Source organism: Epinephelus lanceolatus, chromosome 15 (assembly GCF_041903045.1).
Source record: "Epinephelus lanceolatus isolate andai-2023 chromosome 15, ASM4190304v1, whole genome shotgun sequence".
Lineage (NCBI taxonomy): Eukaryota > Metazoa > Chordata > Actinopteri > Perciformes > Serranidae > Epinephelus > Epinephelus lanceolatus.
This window is the reverse complement of record NC_135748.1, coordinates 7274847-7294676: the sequence shown is the minus strand read 5'-3', so window position 1 is coordinate 7294676 and position 19830 is coordinate 7274847. Positions and strand designations below refer to the sequence as shown.

At 40.5% G+C, this 19830-nt stretch overlaps 1 protein-coding gene across 1 annotated transcript in view; it reads left to right on the top strand.

Moving 5' to 3' along the window:
* gabra2a (gamma-aminobutyric acid type A receptor subunit alpha2a) overlaps positions 1 to 16436 on the top strand; it is an 85437-nt gene extending 69001 nt beyond the window's left edge. The window contains exons 9-10 of the mRNA XM_033641971.2: positions 5235 to 5437; positions 10341 to 16436. Of these exons, the coding sequence (XP_033497862.1) occupies positions 5235 to 5437; positions 10341 to 10643 (506 nt within the window). The 3' untranslated portion in view covers positions 10644 to 16436. The remainder of the gene's footprint in view (positions 1 to 5234; positions 5438 to 10340) is intronic.
* Positions 16437 to 19830: the final 3394 nt, after the last annotated feature.

Genomic DNA, 19830 nt, shown 5'->3' with positions numbered 1-19830 from the left:
CAGATTACATAATGTGAAGTGTTCTTAGTAGGACAACCTAATCACCACAAAATGAACATTATTTAGTCGGCATCACAAACAGAACACATGCAATTTTGTCTCAAGCAGTCAATTTACTTTTAAATGCGTATGCCATCCATTTACATAAGATACTACAAGCAACTACATGGTTAGTTAACATGATCTTTAAACAGCAGCTCTATATTTAGAAGGAGTAATTTTTTTTTTATTTTTTTTTACCATGAAAAAATTAAGTGTTATTTGGCAGTCAGTAATATCTAAATTTTAAGCCAGTGCTTGTCTTTTATTCAACTGAGATGATATAGAAAATCAACAAGCTTTGCTGGTCATTTTCAGCAGACAGCAGACACTGAGTCACTACAACTTGCCACAGCAGTAATGGCGGTGCCGCTAGATAGTGGAACACACAAACCGGACACAGGAGCATACAATTCAACATACATGGAAACTAATGCTTAAAGTGAATTAATATTAAGTTTGACTTAAATTAGTAAATGCCCTATTTCTAAAGTACCATATTATTTTTCAGTTAAACAAGTGAAAGAATCTGCCAGTACATTCACAATATTTCAACCCATCTGTGTCTTGAAACAAGAAAGAATAATGCAGTTTGCTATGGTTGAATCAAGATTAGATTAGTTTAAGATTTGCAATGGAGACAGGTTTAAGTATTACTGCAACTGTCTGAAGAAAATCAGAGGTGTGTTCAGACGGAAAGCAAATCAAATGTTCATGTTATTTGCACAGATTGGAGCAGGCTGTAAATAACACCTGACATATGGGAGAACAACTGGCAGCTGGCAAGGGTAGGTCTAAATATCAGAAAACAGTCATATGACTATTTTCATAGGCAAACACAGCAACCATAGTGTGTTGTTGAGTCTGGAAGACATGTTGGTTGGACACATTTCAGGTGTGATATTCACCCCTAACTGCAGTGCTTTTGAATTCATTATCCGTCAGGTCATGCTTTTGTGACCTCTCCATTTTTAGATTTTTTTTATACACGTAGAAGCTCCATGATGGAGTCAGATCTGGTTAGAATTCAGATCAGAAGTGCATGGTCTCTGTGTCACTTAACTCAATTTGAGACATCTTAATGAGAGTGAGATCAAAACCAAGGGGTTCAACATGATATACTATTTCTCAAAGTGACGATAAATATTGCAGATGGATGCACAACGCTGATTCTTCAAGATCAAATATGGAATGGGAAAAAGGTATGTGTGCATGGCTTTGCACGTCGGTGTGTGTGTCAGTGTGAACATACGAGGAGTGCAACATCAAAAGGAAAGCACATGATCCTCTTACAGTGGGTAGCGATGTGTTCACGGTGTGATGGAGAGCTGGTAAATATGACCTGCAGCACAAATAGTATGTGTGTGTGTGTGTGTGTGTGTGTGTGTGTTTTGTGTGTGCGGGAATGTGCGTGCTTATATCAATGGACACATGTCATATCCCTGCTGCTGGCCACTGATGAGCATTAACAAGTCCCCCCACTCATTTGTTTGGATAATAATGTCTCTCATCAAACATAGGAAATGAGTTAAACCTCTAATCTCTGATTCAAGAGAAAGAATTCAGAGACCACCCGCTCTTACCGCTGGTACATAGTCCAGTCTTGATGCTCTTATCTTGCTACAGTACATTCAGTTTCAGCACACACAGAAAGGTCTATACAGTCACACTGTAGCAACTACTCGTAGTGGCTCCTAGGCAACAGGACAAACGTATAAATTTACAGACAGATCTGACTCACATGGGATTTAAAGATCACATGGGGTTATAGGGAAATGCGTGGCCCCCTGTTTTTCCCAAGTGATCCAACTGTAGTGATCCTGTCTACTAAACATTTTGATATTTGCAAGGTGCACTTTGGATTGCGGCACTTTGACCAATTCTTCTGAGCGCCACACCCCCCACAAAATGATTAGTTTTACTATCAAAATTAGATCCATTTGCAAAGTCTTTTCAATCATTTTATCCTCATTCAAGTAAGCAGAGCGCTAAACCGGAAATAACCCGCTCAGCAGACAGAAGTCTGTGCTCCATGTGCCACACATGCGGAACCAGTGCTGATCATCTGAGTAATTTTGTATGCAGAAGTTGGGGCATCATTTAGCTCACCTGGTAGAGTGTGTGCCCCATCAACCCTTCTCATCCCAACTTCTCAAATATCACTGCTTTGTCGGTGCCATTCACGTCTACATATTACATGCTAGGAATCCTCCCTCGTTTGTTTTTGATGTTCCAGGATGGCGTGTCAATATACGTCTGGTGTGTTTTCTAAATAGATGGCCATTTTCACAGGAAATGTAGAGTTTCTGCTTGTTAGATGCTTAGAGTCTTTTTCAAAATAAACTTACAAAAGCAGTAAAACACCTTAACACAAATCGTCTCCAGAGCCACAGAAGACAACGTATAACTCCTTTTGACAAATAAACTAACTTGGTTATCTGTGGTGTTCAGGATTGATTTTAAAATTGTATTGTTTGTTTTCAAATCATTGAGTGGCCTTACCCCATCATACATAAGTGATCTTCAAGGGTCCGTGTACTTTGCGGCCATTCGTTATTCGTTTTGAAGTAGGTAAACAAAAAACAGGAAACAATCCTATTTTCCTTTTTTGTTTTGAAGTAGGTAAACAAAAAAACGGGAAACGAGTCATCTCCCGTTTCTCGTTTGGTAATTGGAAATCGAAAAAACGAAAAACAAGTTTATTAACCACAAGTCGGGAAATAAAATACGACTGTAATTCTTTTAATCAAACTTGCTTTGCCTTAACCCAGAAACCATTCTTATTCTTCTCCTGCTTTGTTTGCGATGGCAGACTAGACTACGGCGCATTGCTGCCCCCTGCTGATATTACTGGTTTGCTGCACTTGTGCTGTGCCCCGTTACAGCAGCCTACAAGCATGCTGTGTCAATAAATCAGCTCAGACACTGTTAGAAATGTAGTATTTAGCCTAATAACATCATGCTACAGCAGCAGTAATGTCAGCTTTAGTCAAATGGCTCTAGCTCTCCCGGTAAATGTCATAAACTCTGGACACATTTTCCCTGTATGTTGACATGATAATGGCCGCATTTCCCAGATCGCTCTTAGCTAAAGATCTTTCACTAAGAAGGAGTTGTAAGATCGAGCTGACCCACTCTTAACAGTCTTCTTAGCAACCAAACGCTCACAGATCCAGCCGCAGCAGGCACATTAATATTACACTAAGCAAGGAGATGTTAAAACAGTGCGCACCGTAGCCTATATATTTTGATCTATTCATACTTCAGATTTATATTGTTTGGCGTTAAGTGGTGACAGAAAAGAACGAATTTCATTCTGCAGGGAAACGTGTGTCCTTACTGTGCATATTGAATCTTGAATCTATATGTGTTATGAAGACCCTGTGTGCGCTCCAAGCTGTGGCACAAGTTACACACCGAAATCTGGCAGAAGAAAAATAGCCTAATAATAAGACGAAAATTAAGTAGGCTGTGTGGGCCACCCTGATGAGGTGGTGGGTGATCGATGTGCCTGACATCGATTGATTTAGTTTCAGCACCACAGTAGTGGCCAGCTCCTGTTAAGAGTTTCTTAAAGAGTGATCTCAAGTAAAATCTTAAATGGATGCAGAAAGTGAAAAGAAAGCAATAGCCTACTTTAAAAAGTTGCCTCTATTGAAAATGCATTTAATCTCTGATTCAATTTGAAAGGTATTTCTCAAGACAAGTTCTGTAATTACCTTGTCCGTTTTCATTCTGTTTATATCTTAACAGGAGCTGGCCACTACCGCGGTGCTGAAACTAAATCAATCGATGTCAGGCACACCGATCACCCACCACTTCATCAGCACACAAGTCACACACAGCCTACTTATTTTTCGTCTTATTATTATTATTATTGTTATCAATAAAAAAAAAGTTTCCACTAATTATTTCGGTGTTTATTTCTTTTATTCTTAAGTTTTTTTTATTAAAATGCGTAATATAGCCAACAATATTATAGACCAAAAGTTAATGTAATTTATTATTGTAGAATGTATTTAGCAAATCACCACTTTCAACTGGAGACACGGCACAGCAGCAGCACACCAGGAAAAAAAAAAAAAAAAAAAAAAAGCCATTATAAAAAGCCGACAAATAGTGTTAATTAATTGACATGAGACATTGGAGAGGTTGTCTGGGAAACGCGGTCAATATCATGTCAACATACAGGGAAAATGTGTCCAGAGTTTATGACATTTACCGGAAGACCAAGAGCCATTTCACTAAAGCTGACGTTATTACTGCTGTAGCATGATGTTATTAGGCTAAATACTACATTTCTAACAGTGTCTGAGCTGATTTATTGACACAGCATGCTTGTAGGCTGCTGTAACGGGGCACGGCACAAGCGTGGCAAACCTGTAATATCAGCAGGGGGCAGCAATGCGCCGTAGTCTAGTCTGCCATCGCAAACAAAGAAGGAGAAGAATAAGAATGGTTTCTGGGTTAAGGCAAAGTAAGTTTGATTAAAAGAATTAAGGTCATATTTTATTTCCTGACTTGTGGTTAATAAACGCATAATAGAAAATCAGATAAAGACTCGTTTTTTGATTTCCAATTTCCAAACGAGAAACAGGAGACGATTCGTTTCCCGTTTTTTGTTTACCTACTTCAAAACGAATAACGAATGGCCGCAAAGTACACGGACCTTCAAGCCACCACCTTGTCCTCTTTCAAAATTCATTTAAAAACTCATTTTTGTAAAATGGCTTTTGAGGGATTTTTTTCTTTTGTGTGTGTGTGTCTTTGTTTGTTTGTTTGTTTGCTTTATGCTTTCATTAATTTGCTCATCCTCAAAGTTTTATTTGTATGCCTAGTCTCTATTTAGTTATATCCTGTTTTTATGTGAAATTTCAACGCCATACCTGAAGCAAAAAAAGACAAAACTGTTTACAATGCAAACATCTGCATCTGGTAATGTACCACCGTGTGTCTCCACCAGCCTACTGTTCTGGAATCAGACTGTAAATAACATCTGACATATGAGTCACACGTTCATACAGTCATTCAGTGTTCGGGCTGCCACTGGGCCTCTTGTAGGATTTGGAGGGTAAAAAAATGAAATGTTGTATATTAACAGTTCTGGTAAGACCTTCCTCTACAGTTTGCCTTTCACTATATTCTCTTATGCTGATTTTTTTTATTTTCTCTGTGCTTCTGTCCTCTCTTCCCAGGTGTAACTACAGTTCTCACAATGACAACCCTGAGTATCAGTGCCCGTAATTCACTGCCTAAGGTGGCCTATGCTACAGCTATGGACTGGTTCATTGCTGTCTGCTATGCCTTCGTCTTCTCGGCACTTATTGAATTTGCCACCGTCAACTACTTCACCAAGCGAGGCTGGGCCTGGGATGGAAAGAGTGTCGTCAATGACAAGGTAGGGCTGTCACACACCTAGAGTGGCTACACCTTTTCAGGATCAATTCTGAAGGCCAGTTACAGTCAGGAGATTAATGTGTGTGGATTTGTTCCATGAACGGAGAGATTTCCTCATCAGTTAGTTGGGGGGGTCCTCTCAGACACTTGTATCTGAAACAAGAAAGCTCTATTTGAATGTTTTTTACGCACTTCTGCACCAAAGTGAACCAAAAACATGAACAAAAAAAGTCCCAGGGTGAATGTATTCAGCGTGCCACATGGCCCCCTGTCAAGGGCCAGATTTGGCCCACAGGCTGTAAATTGAGTATCACTGTGCTAGACTATAGAAGAGGTAGGGAGGTGTATGGATGACCAGTACACAACAAGACTAGCCAAACTTTGTTTTACTGGGCTGCAAGTGTAGCTCTTTGGTAATGTACATACACTGACAAGAACAGGTAAACCAAGCCATTAAGTTGAATGCTGTGAATTCTCTGCATTTAACACTCTTTCCATTGTCACCCTTGGCCCTGCCAAGTAAAGCCATGGAACGCCAATTTTTGTTTCCATTATCAGTTAAGACACACCGTGCCACACCAATTTGCCCCAGAGATGAAAACAGGAGTAGGTCCAAAGCCAGGCCGCCAGCCCTCAAGCTGGTAGCAGTGCAGGGTGGACTGCAACCAACCCCCAGTTATTACCATTGAAGGAACTGAAATGTGTTTCTCACTGAATTAGCGGAACTTTGTCTGTGGCTTTTCTTCAATAAAGACAGGTCTAATAATACAGCAGTGAAGACAGTGAAAGCAGAAACAGCCACAGTGAGATGCTGATGAAGAGCTACAGACAACAGGCTCTTACTGCACCTTAGCAAACAGCTCACCTCCAATAGGTAAACTTCTTTTACCTGCCGTGCTGTGGAAAAACACATGCAACCCAAGTAACGCGGGACTGTGGCTGTGGATCAGCACTCTGCTTTTAAATGTCTTCACTCAAGACAAGCTGTCATCGGTTTAATACACACCTTCAAGCAGGTAACACTGTTGTAATGGAAATGCAAATCCCTGCTGTGCTGGGTTGATGGCCCAAACCAAGTCAAGCCAAGCCAAGCCAGCCCATGACTGCTGAAAAGGGATATTAGTTTACTTTCTCATGAACTTAATTGAGCTATCATACATTATCATAAAAAAGCTGGTATTCAAATAATGGCCGGTTGCTAATAACAGCAAAATTACCTCTGACATATACCACAACAGCTCACATAGTAAATTTAACATAATGCATATTCCCATAGCAGTACAACAACAGAGTCAGGATTTATACACCACTCTGCTGCTCTGAGTTTCTAAGAAATTTATTTTGTGTCTAAAAAGTTATTACATTATTTTACTGTAGATACTGTACATAATTGCAATTATCCATGTGGCAAAGTATAAATGTTACCTTTGCATCAAGAACACAGTAGGCAAAACAATGGCAGAGGGAATAAGAAAAACGAAAGGTACAGGCTGTGACCGATGAGGTGCAGAGGCATTCCTCAGAATTTTAGGTGAGAATTCAAACTTGACAGAGATTTGATATCTCATTTTGTCAGTGTTGTTGCTGTTTTCAGAGGCACACCATTGTGCGTAAATGCACATAGCGTCTTTCTTAATGTGACATACAGCAGCAACTCTGCAGCTGTGCTCTGCTCTCTGTGTGCACATTTTAGAGAGTGTATAATTAATATTTTTCTCATGATGTATTATTTCATCCACCTGCAGCCCATTTGCCATTTATCAGAATGTTGTTGCTAATGTATGAGAGCTTTGATGATGACTGTGTAAACCCCGTGTATGGTGATGTTGTTGATGTAACATTGGTGCAAAGAAACATGAATCAGTCTGTCTTTGTCTCGCATGCTCACTCACTAGCTGAGTAGACTGCGTATGTGAGGGAACCTAGATGTAGCAGGTGGATGCTTCTTGTGCGTACAAAACAGAATCCTGCTATTGCCAGTGGACATTTGTGATAAGAGAGAACATCCACGTAGGAGAAATCGCTACATAGGGCATAATGGGCTCTAGTTTCCCGGCGCAGCGCAGGGTGGCGCAAGGTGGCGAACCCCACGCAGAGCTAGTTTCGAGCAGTGCAACCCGAGGCGCACTCAGTTTGGTAGTTTGGCAGACCGAGGTGCACTGAGATGGGTGTGGCGGCGCAGCAGGGGGAGGTGTCGACAGATCCAGCTTGGCGCAGTGACAGCTTCGTGCCAAAAGGCTTCACCGAAGGTGCGCTAAAAGCTCACCAGCTGAAACCAGGTCTACTGTCAGCGCAGGCGGAGCGCAGCCGGTGTAAGCGGAAGTTTGGCTGACCGGCGGACAGTGCGCACACGTCACCAAAACCTCACAGGCAGGTTTCCAGAATATCAGGCACATTAACAATGCAATAAATAGAAAAAAAACACTATTCAGTGCAACTATCTGCAATCAGCACATAAATGTATCTCTATATCGACTGTCCCGTCACATCTGATGGCAGATCAAAGGGGATTGGCACCGTTTGGCACGTTTGGCACGCGTAATGGAAACCCAACCTGATTTGATTAACACAGCTGCAAACTAATGAGTTCACATCCCTCTCAGCCAACCACAAACAGCCACAGCATCAGATAGGGAGTATATATTCAGCATCTGTCATCTTAGAAAAGTCAAAAGAAACAGAGTGAGACTGCAAGAGAGAAAGAGAGAGAGCGCGCGCACGAGAGAAACGCAACATTGATTTACAATTGTGGTGACCTCCTCCCAGGCTACCTTTGCATCATCAGCCCGTGGAGGTCTGCTCGCAGTTCCGTATATTCGGACACTGCGAGCTTGGACCTCCCGGACCAAAACATCAGTTTCCTCCTGGGAGAAGTTCGGCCGTCTGACGCTGCTGGTCTCTTCTGCCATGGCGAATTGAGTAAACTCTCATTACACCTTCGCGTGGCACATTTAAAGGCGAGGAGAGGGGCTCATTTGATTGGTGTGATGTGTGTAAAACCCACTCCACGCCTTCTCTCCTCCCTCTTTCCGACATGCGCAGGTAGGAGGGACGGAGGTGGGAAAGAGGAGTAGCTGCGCCAGGCGCACAGTGTGCCAAACTTCACACCCAGTTGGTGAAGTGCAGATGCACTGCGCCTCCGCCTCGCCCGGTCTGCGAAACTAGAGTCCAATATCTCATACCTAAGAGATTACATCCTGTATTTAGGAGATGATATCCCCTATGTAGAAAATGATATTTCAAACGTAGGAGATAACATCCCGTACTTAGGTGATAATATCTCCTACATAGAAAATAATATCTTAAAAACAGGAGATACCATCCTGTAAGTAGGAGATAATATCTCCTATGTAGGAAATAATACCTAAAAAGTAGGAGATAACATCCGGTGCTCAGGAGATAATGTCTCCCACATAGGAGATAACATCCAGTACTTAGGGGATAGTATGTCTTACGTCGAAAATAATATCTCAAACACAGGAGATAGCATCCCGTTCTTAGGAGATTATATTTCCTATGTAGGAAATAATATCTCAAACATAGGAGATTACATCCCGTATTTATGAGATAATATCTCCAACATGGTAGATAATATCTCAAATGTAGGAAACATTATCCCATACTTAGGAGACAATATCTCCTACGTAGGAAATAATATCTCAAACGTAGGAGATAACATCCTGTCAGCAGGAGATAATATATCCTTTGTCAAAAGTTCTTTTTTTCATCTTGCCTTTCAGGGCTACCGTAGGGTATAGTAATTTTAGACAAGAATAAAATGCAGATGAGGAGTTGTTTTTGTTAAGAGCTAAAGACCAGCTAAATTAAGGGAGCATCTTAAAAGTAGAGAAATCTAAATTTTCTGGTAACATGTTTAGTTATTGTACTGTGCTAACTGGATAATGTTATAGGCCACTGAATGCAAAAGTAATTTATGGAATATATGAAATGCTTGAAAGAGTATATGATATGAATAATGAGATATATGTTTTGGGTGACTTTGATAAAATATATTTAATGGCACTTATTCTGACATGAAAGCAGTAAAGTGTGGTATGCTTTGAATTTGAATTTTTATTAATAATTGTCCGTTTATTTTGAATAATGCCAGCATTTTAATTTATGCAGATGACTGCACAATATACATACCAAAGCCCACACCTAGAGACCTGGAAAAGGCCACAAATTAGGAATTGAAATGAGTAAAAGAATGGGTATCAATAAAAAAGGTTCTTGATTAAAATCCTTGATGTGGGGAAGTTTAAATGTGTGGTATTAAAGGTCATGCCCCTTTGCACTTAACTACAGGCCAAGCTGCTGTTTGACAAGTGACCATAACGAGCCTGTTAGGTATTTATATAATGGTGGCCAAGGCTACCACCATGTGTGCACTGGATAAATATTCACAGGGATGCATGATTTGCACAATTTTGAGCGATTTGGGGTTTAGTATCTTGCCCCCAGGACACTTGGATATGTAGAATGCCGCAGCCAGGGATCGAATTACCAAACTTCCAAATTGTTGACGAGCTACAACCTCTTATAGGTGGTACAAAACAAAGGATCTCACCTGGCACTTCTCTGCCTATTTAGAATGTCCATTTGGGACAACATGTCTCTCGTGCACACATAGTTCCTCTCTACCTACCCACAAGTCTGTAAATTACTTCCGCCAGCTTATTCGTCAGTTCTCTCTTGGACCCACCTTCGTTGCGGTATTTGAGTGTGTTACTTGCTCCTAGTTGGTGTTCTTGCTTGTCATTATTGCAAACATATGGCACACATCAAAACACAGTGAATTTGTGTCCTTTCAAAATGTGTCTGCACCACATTATCAATCGAACATGAAATTATTGTAATGCTTATTTCAAAAGGTCCCTAACCCTGAGGTGTTTTCCCTGCAGAAAAAGGAAGCGTCAATAATGAAGAAGAATAATGCCTATGCTGTAGCTGTGGCTAACTACGCTCCCAACATCACCAAAGACTCCACGCTGCCCACCATCTCCAAGTGTGCCCTGAGCGATCCAAACAAGACCACATCGGAGACGAAGCCCGAACAGAACAAGAAAACCTTTAACAGCGTCAGCAAAATCGACCGTATTTCCCGCATCATGTTCCCCGTGTTGTTTGGGAGCTTTAACCTGGTCTACTGGGCCACCTACCTGAACAGAGAGCCAGTCATTAAAGACCTGAACCCTTCCAAATGAACTGTAGTGACGAGCAGACAAGCACACAGCCCATTCAGGACTAAAAAACATCTGTTGGTATTCATTTTTATCAGCCAAATACTGTTTACATGCACAGAGAATTCCCTTCCCTCTTTCCTTACTGAGTACAGTTTTCGATTGATGCAGGTAAACATTATAACTGAGTTAGAATAAACCTGAGAGCTCATATTACAGGAGTAAGCCAGACATCTTTATCAAGTTACAGTCAGATAGAATAGCCTACTTTTAGTTTAAGCTGCACAAACAGAGAGAAGCAAACCTTAGATCTTAAAAAACATTGAATTGCATTCCAAAAAGGATATTTTCTTTAATTATGGCTTCCAAATGTAATAATTATGATAGAAAAGGCTAATATTCGAAAACAATACAGCAAAAACTAGAAAATTATCACTGTTTAAAGCTGCACTAAAAAGTGTTTTTATATTAACAATGGATCAACTGACTGGTGTGTTACAAACAGCAGACAGACACAGTTAGAGACTAGCTGGTGAACATAGCCTCCTAAGATACGAACTTTTGTTTGGTATGTATTTTTAATTTCTCCTAGCTATTTGGGATCAGTGGGACCTGATAAGTAAAATGTCCTCAATGGCGTCAAACTGAACAACAATAAAGTCCCAGTGTCTTCGAGCAAGTATTTCATAATTAACAGTGTGTTAGCTTGTTACTGTTGCTCAAATTTGTAGCTGTATCAAACTACAGACATCATTAATGATAACTAAACAAGTTTTAACCATAAAATGTGATCAGGTTTTGGACCTTGTCTACTTTTGTGTCTGGGTCGGCTGCAGACTGACTTGGCAGAGATGGCTGCCATATTGTTTTTTCATGGATTAGTGTATTGTGCTCTTACTACCACTAGATGGCACAAAAATGTCCATGAACGAGGACAACAAGTCTAGGTTAAGCAGAATGAAGTATAAGGTCAAGTGAGAAGGACACAGGGTCTCAGGAGGATAGTCGAACATTTAGCAGCTCAAGAGACAGATTTTTCCATTAGTTGGTGGAGACCAAACCAGAGCTAAAAGGTGAGTAAATATTGGACCTGCTATTTGTGTGAATATGCAATTGTTTCACAATATATTAAGTTTGTGTTTTCAGCTTATTTTTCTGCCCTCAAGTGGGGCAACTGAGTTTGCAGGAAGTTGTCTGCTTCTGTCTCCCTAGAAGGTGGTCACATTAAAATATTTACCACATCAGACTATTAGCAAAATGATGGTTGATGCATTTAAAGAATCTTTGTTTAAATTTGTGAACTTCATGTAAAGCACATAAGTAGAATACTGGAGACAGGTAGCTGAACATGGAGGCCTCTAGTTTCGCAGACCGGGCGAGGCGGGGGTGCAGCGCACCTGCGCTTTGCCAACTGGGTGTGGCCAGGCAGATTTTGCAAGTTTGGCACACCGTGCGCGCTGGCGCAGCTACTCCTCTTTCTCACCTCCGTCCCTCCTACCTGCGCAAGTTGGAAAGAGGGAGGAGAGAAGGCGTGGAGTGGGTTTTATACACATCACACCAATCAAATGAGCCCCTCTCCTCGCCCTTAAATGCGCCACGTGAAGGCTTAATGAGAGTTTACTCAATTCACCATGGCAGAAGAGAGCAGCAGCGTCAGACGGCCAAACTTCTCCCAGGAGGAAACTGATGTTTTGGTCCGGGAGGTCCAAGCTCGCAGTGTCCGAATATACGGAACTGCGAGCAGACCTCCACGGGCTGATGATGCAAAGGTAGCCTGGAAGGAGGTCACTACAATTGTAAATCAATGTTGCGTTTCTCTCATGCGTGCGCGCTCTCTCTTTCTCTCTCGCAGTCTCACTCTGTTTCTTTTCTTTTGACTTTTCTAAGATGACAGATGCTGAATATATACTCCCTATCTGATGCTGTGGCTGTTTGTGGTTGGCTGAGAGGGATGTGAGCTCATTAGTTTGCAGCTGTGTTAATCAAATCAGGTTGGGTTTCCATTACGCGTGCCAAACGTGCCAAACGGTGCCAATCCCCTTTGATCTGACATCAGATGTGACGGGACAGTCGATATAGAGATACATTTATGTGCTGATTGCAGATAGTTGCATTGAATAGTGTTTTTTGTGGCTATTTATTGCATTGTTAATGTGCCTGATATTCTGGAAACCTCCCTGTGAGGTTTTGATGACGTGTGCGCACTGTCCGCCGGTCAGCCAAACTTCGGCTTACACCGGCTGCACTCCCTCTGCGCTGACAATAGACCTGGTTTCAGCTGGTGAGCTTTTAGCGCACCTTCGGCGAAGCCTTTTGGCACGAAACTGTCACTGCGTCAAGCTGGATCTGTCGACACCTCCCCCTGCTGCGCCGCCACACTCATCTCAGCGCACCTCGGTCTGCCAAACTACCAAACTGAGCGTGCCTCGGGTTGCGCTGCTTGAAACTAGCTCTGCGTGGGTTTCGCCACCCTGCGCCACCCTGCACCGCACCGGGAAACTAGAGCCCGGAGTCTCATTCACCGATCATCAAACACTGACAATCTTGGCTTAATAGTCTGACCAGCCACCAACCTAGGGCTTCGGTATTTGATGAGACTCAACAATCAATTGTCTTTCTCCATAGATACATACTGCACCTTTAAATCTAATAATCTTTTACTAGAATAATGGTGAAATAGTGTTTTGTATTGCCTAGATTTTTGTGCAAGAAATCTTGTCATGTACATTGTGACTATCCTACTGACAGAATTATGTTTATTTATGTATTTATTTTTGTATTATTATTATTTACAAAATTATTTTCAATTATGATTTTGACTTCCATTGGTTATAAAAAAAAACCAAGATAATCAAGATAAAATGATTAATGCACCGCATTCTGTTCTGCAATGTCGAAGTGTTAAAAATTCAGCGCAACATTCTTCTTTACAGTGGTGTGCTTACACCCCTCCCTAAAAGCCCAAACTCACTCAGCCAGGCTGTGGCATGTTTAGTTTAGCTCGAACCAAGTTGGCAGAAAGATTGCCTTTAGTCAATGAGTAATCATATTAAATAATTGTGATGTATTGACCAAAATAATTGTGATTAGGATTTCTGCCATGATCTAGCAGTCCTAGTACTACAATTAAAAGGTCTTTATGTTGTAAGAATAGCAAAATATTTTAAGCTATACAGAGAGTTCCAAATCTATTTGTCGTTACACTGTTTAATTTGTCAGTGCCTGAGAGCATGTCCCCGCCACCTGCCAAAAAAAGACTACTGGATTAAGGTGACAAAACAAGCTCCACTTTTTCTGGAGCTTTCAAAGATATCACACAGTGTTCATTAGCCGATAAGGTTTGCTCAGTTTCCTGCATCTGTGATGTTCGAACCTTTCATTATTCTGAGCACTTGTATACAGGCTTCCTGCGGATCCTTACAAAGTCTTAGAAGGCACTGAATTGATCAAAAAAAGAATGAATAAAAATAAGGGCTTAATGGGTATTAAAATCTGAAATCATTATTTCAGAAGCCTTAAAGCTGCTGACATGGAAAGCAAGACTTCATGGATATTTTTTCAGACATTGCATTGTAAAATATCTAAAATAATTTGTTACATCTTTTTTTGTATTGCCTATCACCTGAAGTCATTTCGTGTTTTCTTGTTTTGTCCTTGTTTTGTTGTATAATTGGTATTAAATTTCATTCCAAGTAGCATTAACAAGGTTTTTAAAAGTCTTAAATCTAACTTGCCTAATGATTTAGGAATCCTGAGTATGACTTCCTGTTCATGTTGAATTTAAAGTAAATGACCTGTCAAGCCCTACATGGTAGGGATAATGGAAAGAGGAAGGTCATGGCAAATAAAGTATTGTTGCGGGTTAGCAACTAATTTTATGACAAATGTGCTGCATTTCTAGCACTATTCTAGATCAGCTGGATTGAGGGTGTTATGAAAATGAAGAATGCATCAAGAACAGTCTTATTGAGTGGAGCCTGTATTAATAAATGAGAGAACAATCATAATAATTAGGGGTGGACTTAACCATTAGGCCCCAACTAAAAGTACCCAAACAATTATGGATCTGTGAGGATGTTTAGATATAAATAATACTGAATCATGTTACTATTCTGAATCACTGTAACCCAAAACCGAAACAACATACAAAGGACCTCACTACAGAGGAAAAGACTGTACCACTACATTTACCTAAAAAAATGACAGTTACTGGTTACAGTACGTTGAAGATCTAGATTTTCACTCACAAAATATAAAAGTTAAAATATGATGCATTATTATTTATTGAACTATCCAGCATTATAAAATAATTAAAAGCTCCACTTTCAAGTAAATTGTGCTAAAAATACCTCTCCTGACTGCAGGACTTTTACTCTGACATTTACTGTGTGCTATTAATGGTTTTACATAAGAAAAGGTTTTGTGTACATCTTCAGATGCACCCTGTCTTTTCTTTGACCCACTTTTCCACCTAGATATATTTTGCCAAAGCCTAGCAACAATCTCAATTAAAAAGAGGGTGAAAATAAAGCAAGGCAGTTTGCCTGGGGCCCCAGGCCCCCAAATGACTAAATGCAACCCTGTTAATAATAATGAAAGCACAGCGCAGAACGGCTGGATGAAAGGAGAGACAGAGTGAAGTTTCCTCGTAGTTATGAATAATTTCATCCAAACTCTTAACTAAAACTGAAACTAAAACAAAGTAATCTGTGGAAGTCTGAAGAAGTCACTTTCAATCAATCGATTGACCAGCTGTGTGATCAGGCATCAGGATGGTCCAAAAATGTGTTATTATTTTTATTAGGCCTACTTGTTTTTGTCAGTTGCTTAAAGTAGTAAAATTATTATTGATATGAGCTGCTTAATTCTCATCACTGATTGTGGGGACTGTATGATGATTGTTATTTTAAAGAGAAAAAAAGTGGCATAGCAAAACCATAGCTTTGCTCCCCCTAATTGTATAATGGGGATGCATTTGCTCCACTTGCTCCATTGCTTAGGCGCCTATGTTCCTATTTACAGTGCAAGAAGAAATGAACACTCCATCCGGTTATGGTATAAATATATTGTTTTGGGTTGTATTAACCAACAACTAACGCTGTCATACTGTATTTCCTGGACAAAACACTAACAGCTGGCAGGAAGTGAATGTAAAAAATGTAATTTGTCTATAATCAACAGGAATAATAGTGACTATCTGAGGATCCTTTTCTCCTAAATTTGTGACAGTTTTCTCAGAATAGTGAGGTGTAATACTGATGGGTTGTGGAAGCCATAATTACAAGAAAATGTCTCTAAATTTTATTTTAACTCGTCACACATTTGAATCTTAACTACTAGTTTTGTCAATGATGAACTTGTAGCAGCACTGTTGCTTCATCATCTGAATGCTAAACATGAACTGAAACCTCCCCACTTTTATCTGAATGCTCCTCAGTCTGTCACATTAACATCTATGCCACATTAGACAATTTGCTGTGAACTTATTCCACACTACAGCTTCACCACTATCAGAGCCAGGGCTAAATGGTGCGCTGCTGCTCACTCTGTAGCTTTTGTACAGCTTTTTAAACTTTTATCTTCCCCACATGGACTGTGTCACACTGTGTAAGATGATTCTGACTGGGTACTGATGTGTGAGAATAGGTCTCTGTGTGTATGAAACATGTACGTATTCAAACATTTTTTTAAAGTGTCTGTGTTTATTTAAATGTATTTTTGTTTTATTGTAATCTTTTTATATGAAATGTAGCAGGAGCACAGGACCTACACACATTTAATAATCTCAACATAAAGAAGATAATGCTGTGACAATAATACTGCATTCATTGATTTTTGTGTAGTCTTTATGTGTGAACGTTTTTGATATATATATATATATATATATATATTTATAAGTACAGTATATAAACCCTGTCTTTTCTTTGACCCACTTTTCCACCTAGATATATTTTAATTAATTGTTTTAGATATCAATATCTTTTCCATCTTGAACACTTGACTGTGTGTTTCTTTCAATGTCGGTGTGTAGAAGCTCTTTCTGATTCATATGACCACTAATACAAACTTGTGATATTCACTGACAACAAATCTCAGTGTCTTTTTTTGTGCTGGGAAAACTGAGATGTACCCTCTGAGCCAGCATGTGTAAAAAAAAAAATAAAAAAGAAAAGAGGTATTGGGTGATTGGTGAACCAGAGGAGTTGGGAGAGAAGACTCGAAGGCATGTCCTGATTGTTTGTGCAATATTTTATGACTGTCAGAGTGAAAACCACAATATTAAGCTAGAAAGGTCATCCTTGATTTTGCAGATCCACTTACTCAAGCCCAGCCACAAGAAGAAAATGCATTACATTTGTTCATTTCATAGTAGAATATGATCTGACTGGATGGCGTGTCACCTAGCTGAGACACCAGTCAAGCTGTACAAAACCGGTTGTATTTCAACAAGTCATTTCTGTTTCCAGCACCTTTTCAGCCCCCAAACATGGGTGTTTTTTAGGGACCCATCGTTGTTTTTTCCATTGTGGATAGTGCCATGAAAAGCGGTTGTTTTTATGACTTCATGCCAGCAAGAGCTGTGGCCGCAGGCTTTGGGGCCTATTTAGATGGTCTAAAGCGGACGGCGGAGGGCGCATAATCCATGTCTCAAGTGTCATTGTTATTTAGATGCAGGCACAGTTGTCATTTTCACGCCCTTCGCCCTCATTGTCTAACTAGCTTATGAACTTGTGCTTCTCTGGGTGTGTTGGTCTAAAAATGAGGAGTGGTCAGGCGCAGTCATGGCGCGTTGCTAGTTAGATGACATAAAAAGCAAATGTGCCAGTGACCAACAAAAACCTGGTCTAAAGTCAACGGCGCAGTATTTCGCTGTAAAACAAGTTAGTAATATGCGTCTCTAGGCAGGTGCACAACACGTGTGCACTCTGCTCAGACACACACGGAGCAGCCACACATATGCAACAGAAACACGTCTTAATGGTCAGTTATTAATCAGAATGATCTAATTGCAGTAATAATGATCATCATAATCCGGGAGGTCCAAGCTCGCAGTGTCCGAATATACGGAACTGCGAGCAGACCTCCACGGGCTGATGATGCATAGCCTGTAAAATGAACTTGTCTTTCCCAATTGAATTGTGATAATTTTGGCATGTAAATCACAAAATCAAAGATGTGAAAACGTTTGATAAACTTTATTTTGACATAAACACAACAATAACCAGCTTCTGTGAACTAAAAACGTAAACTTAGAGCCACGTACAAATGTATATTTAAAAAAAAAAAAGCTTTTAGAACGTAAAACTGAAGATCATCTTGTCAGGAAGAGGAGGAGGAGGAGGAAGATGACCCCAGCTCCGCAGCCAGCACGCAGCCAGACCAGACGGCCCGGGTGTAGCCACGGGACCAGCCCTTCCTGCACCTTCAGGCGGGGGGTTCAGGATGCTGGAGAGGGAGCTGGGCTCTCTAACCTCCCGGGTTAAAATAAAATACATTGAATAATTTACAATTTGTTGACAGCGTGTCTCTCGTGCGCGCGCGCTCTCTCTTTCTCTCTCGCAGTCTCACTCTGTTTCTTTTCTTTTTTTCTTTTCTTAGACTTTTCTAAGATGACAGATGCTGAATATATACTCCCTATCTGATGCTGTGGCTGTTTGTGGTTGGCTGAGAGGGATGTGAACTCATTAGTTTGCAGCTGTGTTAATCAAATCAGGTTGGGTTTCCATTACGCGTGCCAAACGTGCCAAACGGTGCCAATCCCCTTTGATCTGACATCAGATATGACGGGACATTCGATATAGAAATACATTTATCGTCTCCTCAGCTGTAAAACGCTCACTCTTTCCAGTTGGTAGGTCCAACATCTAACCGCCATGCGCTCCAATCGCGCCTATTTTAAAGGGAATGAGAGGTGACACTCTGATTGGCTTATTGAATGATATGCCCAAAACACACCCATGACTAATTCACAGAGTAAGTCCAACCCTTTTAGACTCTCCGCCATGGCGCACAGTCTGAAAATGAGCTGTCTAACTAGCAAGTGACTGGGACACACCCATGCGCCACACGCCTGGCGCTTTGCGTTTTAGACCATCTAAACAGGGCCCTTTATGTTTTTGGTTTGCCTGTCCTTCTGTACATCCAGCCGTCCCATTCTCGTGAACACAATATCTCAAGAACACCTTAATTTTTCCAAATTTGGCACAAACATTAACTTGGACTCAAGGATGAATTGGTTAAATTTTGCTGTTTAAATGTCAAGGACACCATGACCTTGTATCCATTATCTTTCTTGTGAGCGTGGTATCTCAAGAACACCTTGCAGAAATATCCTGAAATTTGGCATAAACATCCACTTTGAGTCTGGAATAAACTGGCTAGAATTGTGTCGTCAGTGGTCACAGTGACATTGCATCTGTCAACATAATGAAAGGGATTTCTCAAGAACTTGAGAGGATTTTTTTTCGAATTTGGCACAAATACCCACTTTGACTCAAGGATGAACTGAGTAGATTTTAATGGTCAAAGGTTTTGGTTTCTGTGACCTCACAAATCTTGTTTTTGGCTATAACTCCAAAATTCATATGGTAATTATGACAGACTTTTACAAAAAAGTCTAATAGGATAAAATGATGAAGTGATGACATCTTATATTCTAAAGATCAACTTCACTGTGACATCATAATGTTCTGCAAAACACTTTTCTGGACATTATTCAACATAATTTCTCAGGAACAGGACTGGAAATGTTTGGTTAGATACTGAATTGGTGACACTAATCTTGGGTGCCCATCTTGTAGACTCACTTTAGACGCTTTGCTTAACTAAAGACTGATGACTTTCTCCCTGATTTTGTGTTTAGATGGGCGGATACGATTTCAGAGTTTAAAAAAACTCCCTACGTTGCAGAACCAATAGTAAATCTGCAGGGCGGTCCTTTGGTGGCTTGCTGAACTCTTGTGCTTGTAAACATAGTCCCACTAGAAACACGTGTAGTGGTACAAAATGGCTCAGCCGCGCTTGCAGAAAACGCTGTCAAAGTTAGTGGATGTTTGCGGCAACACATTCTCTGCAACTAAAAGAAACAAACATAATCTTTTACAAGGACATGACTCATCTGTCCGGCCGGACTATAGAGGCAATCGCCTTGTTGTTTACAAATACTTCCGGGTAGAAAACCAGCAGAGCTTTTAGCTAGATATAAAAGCTC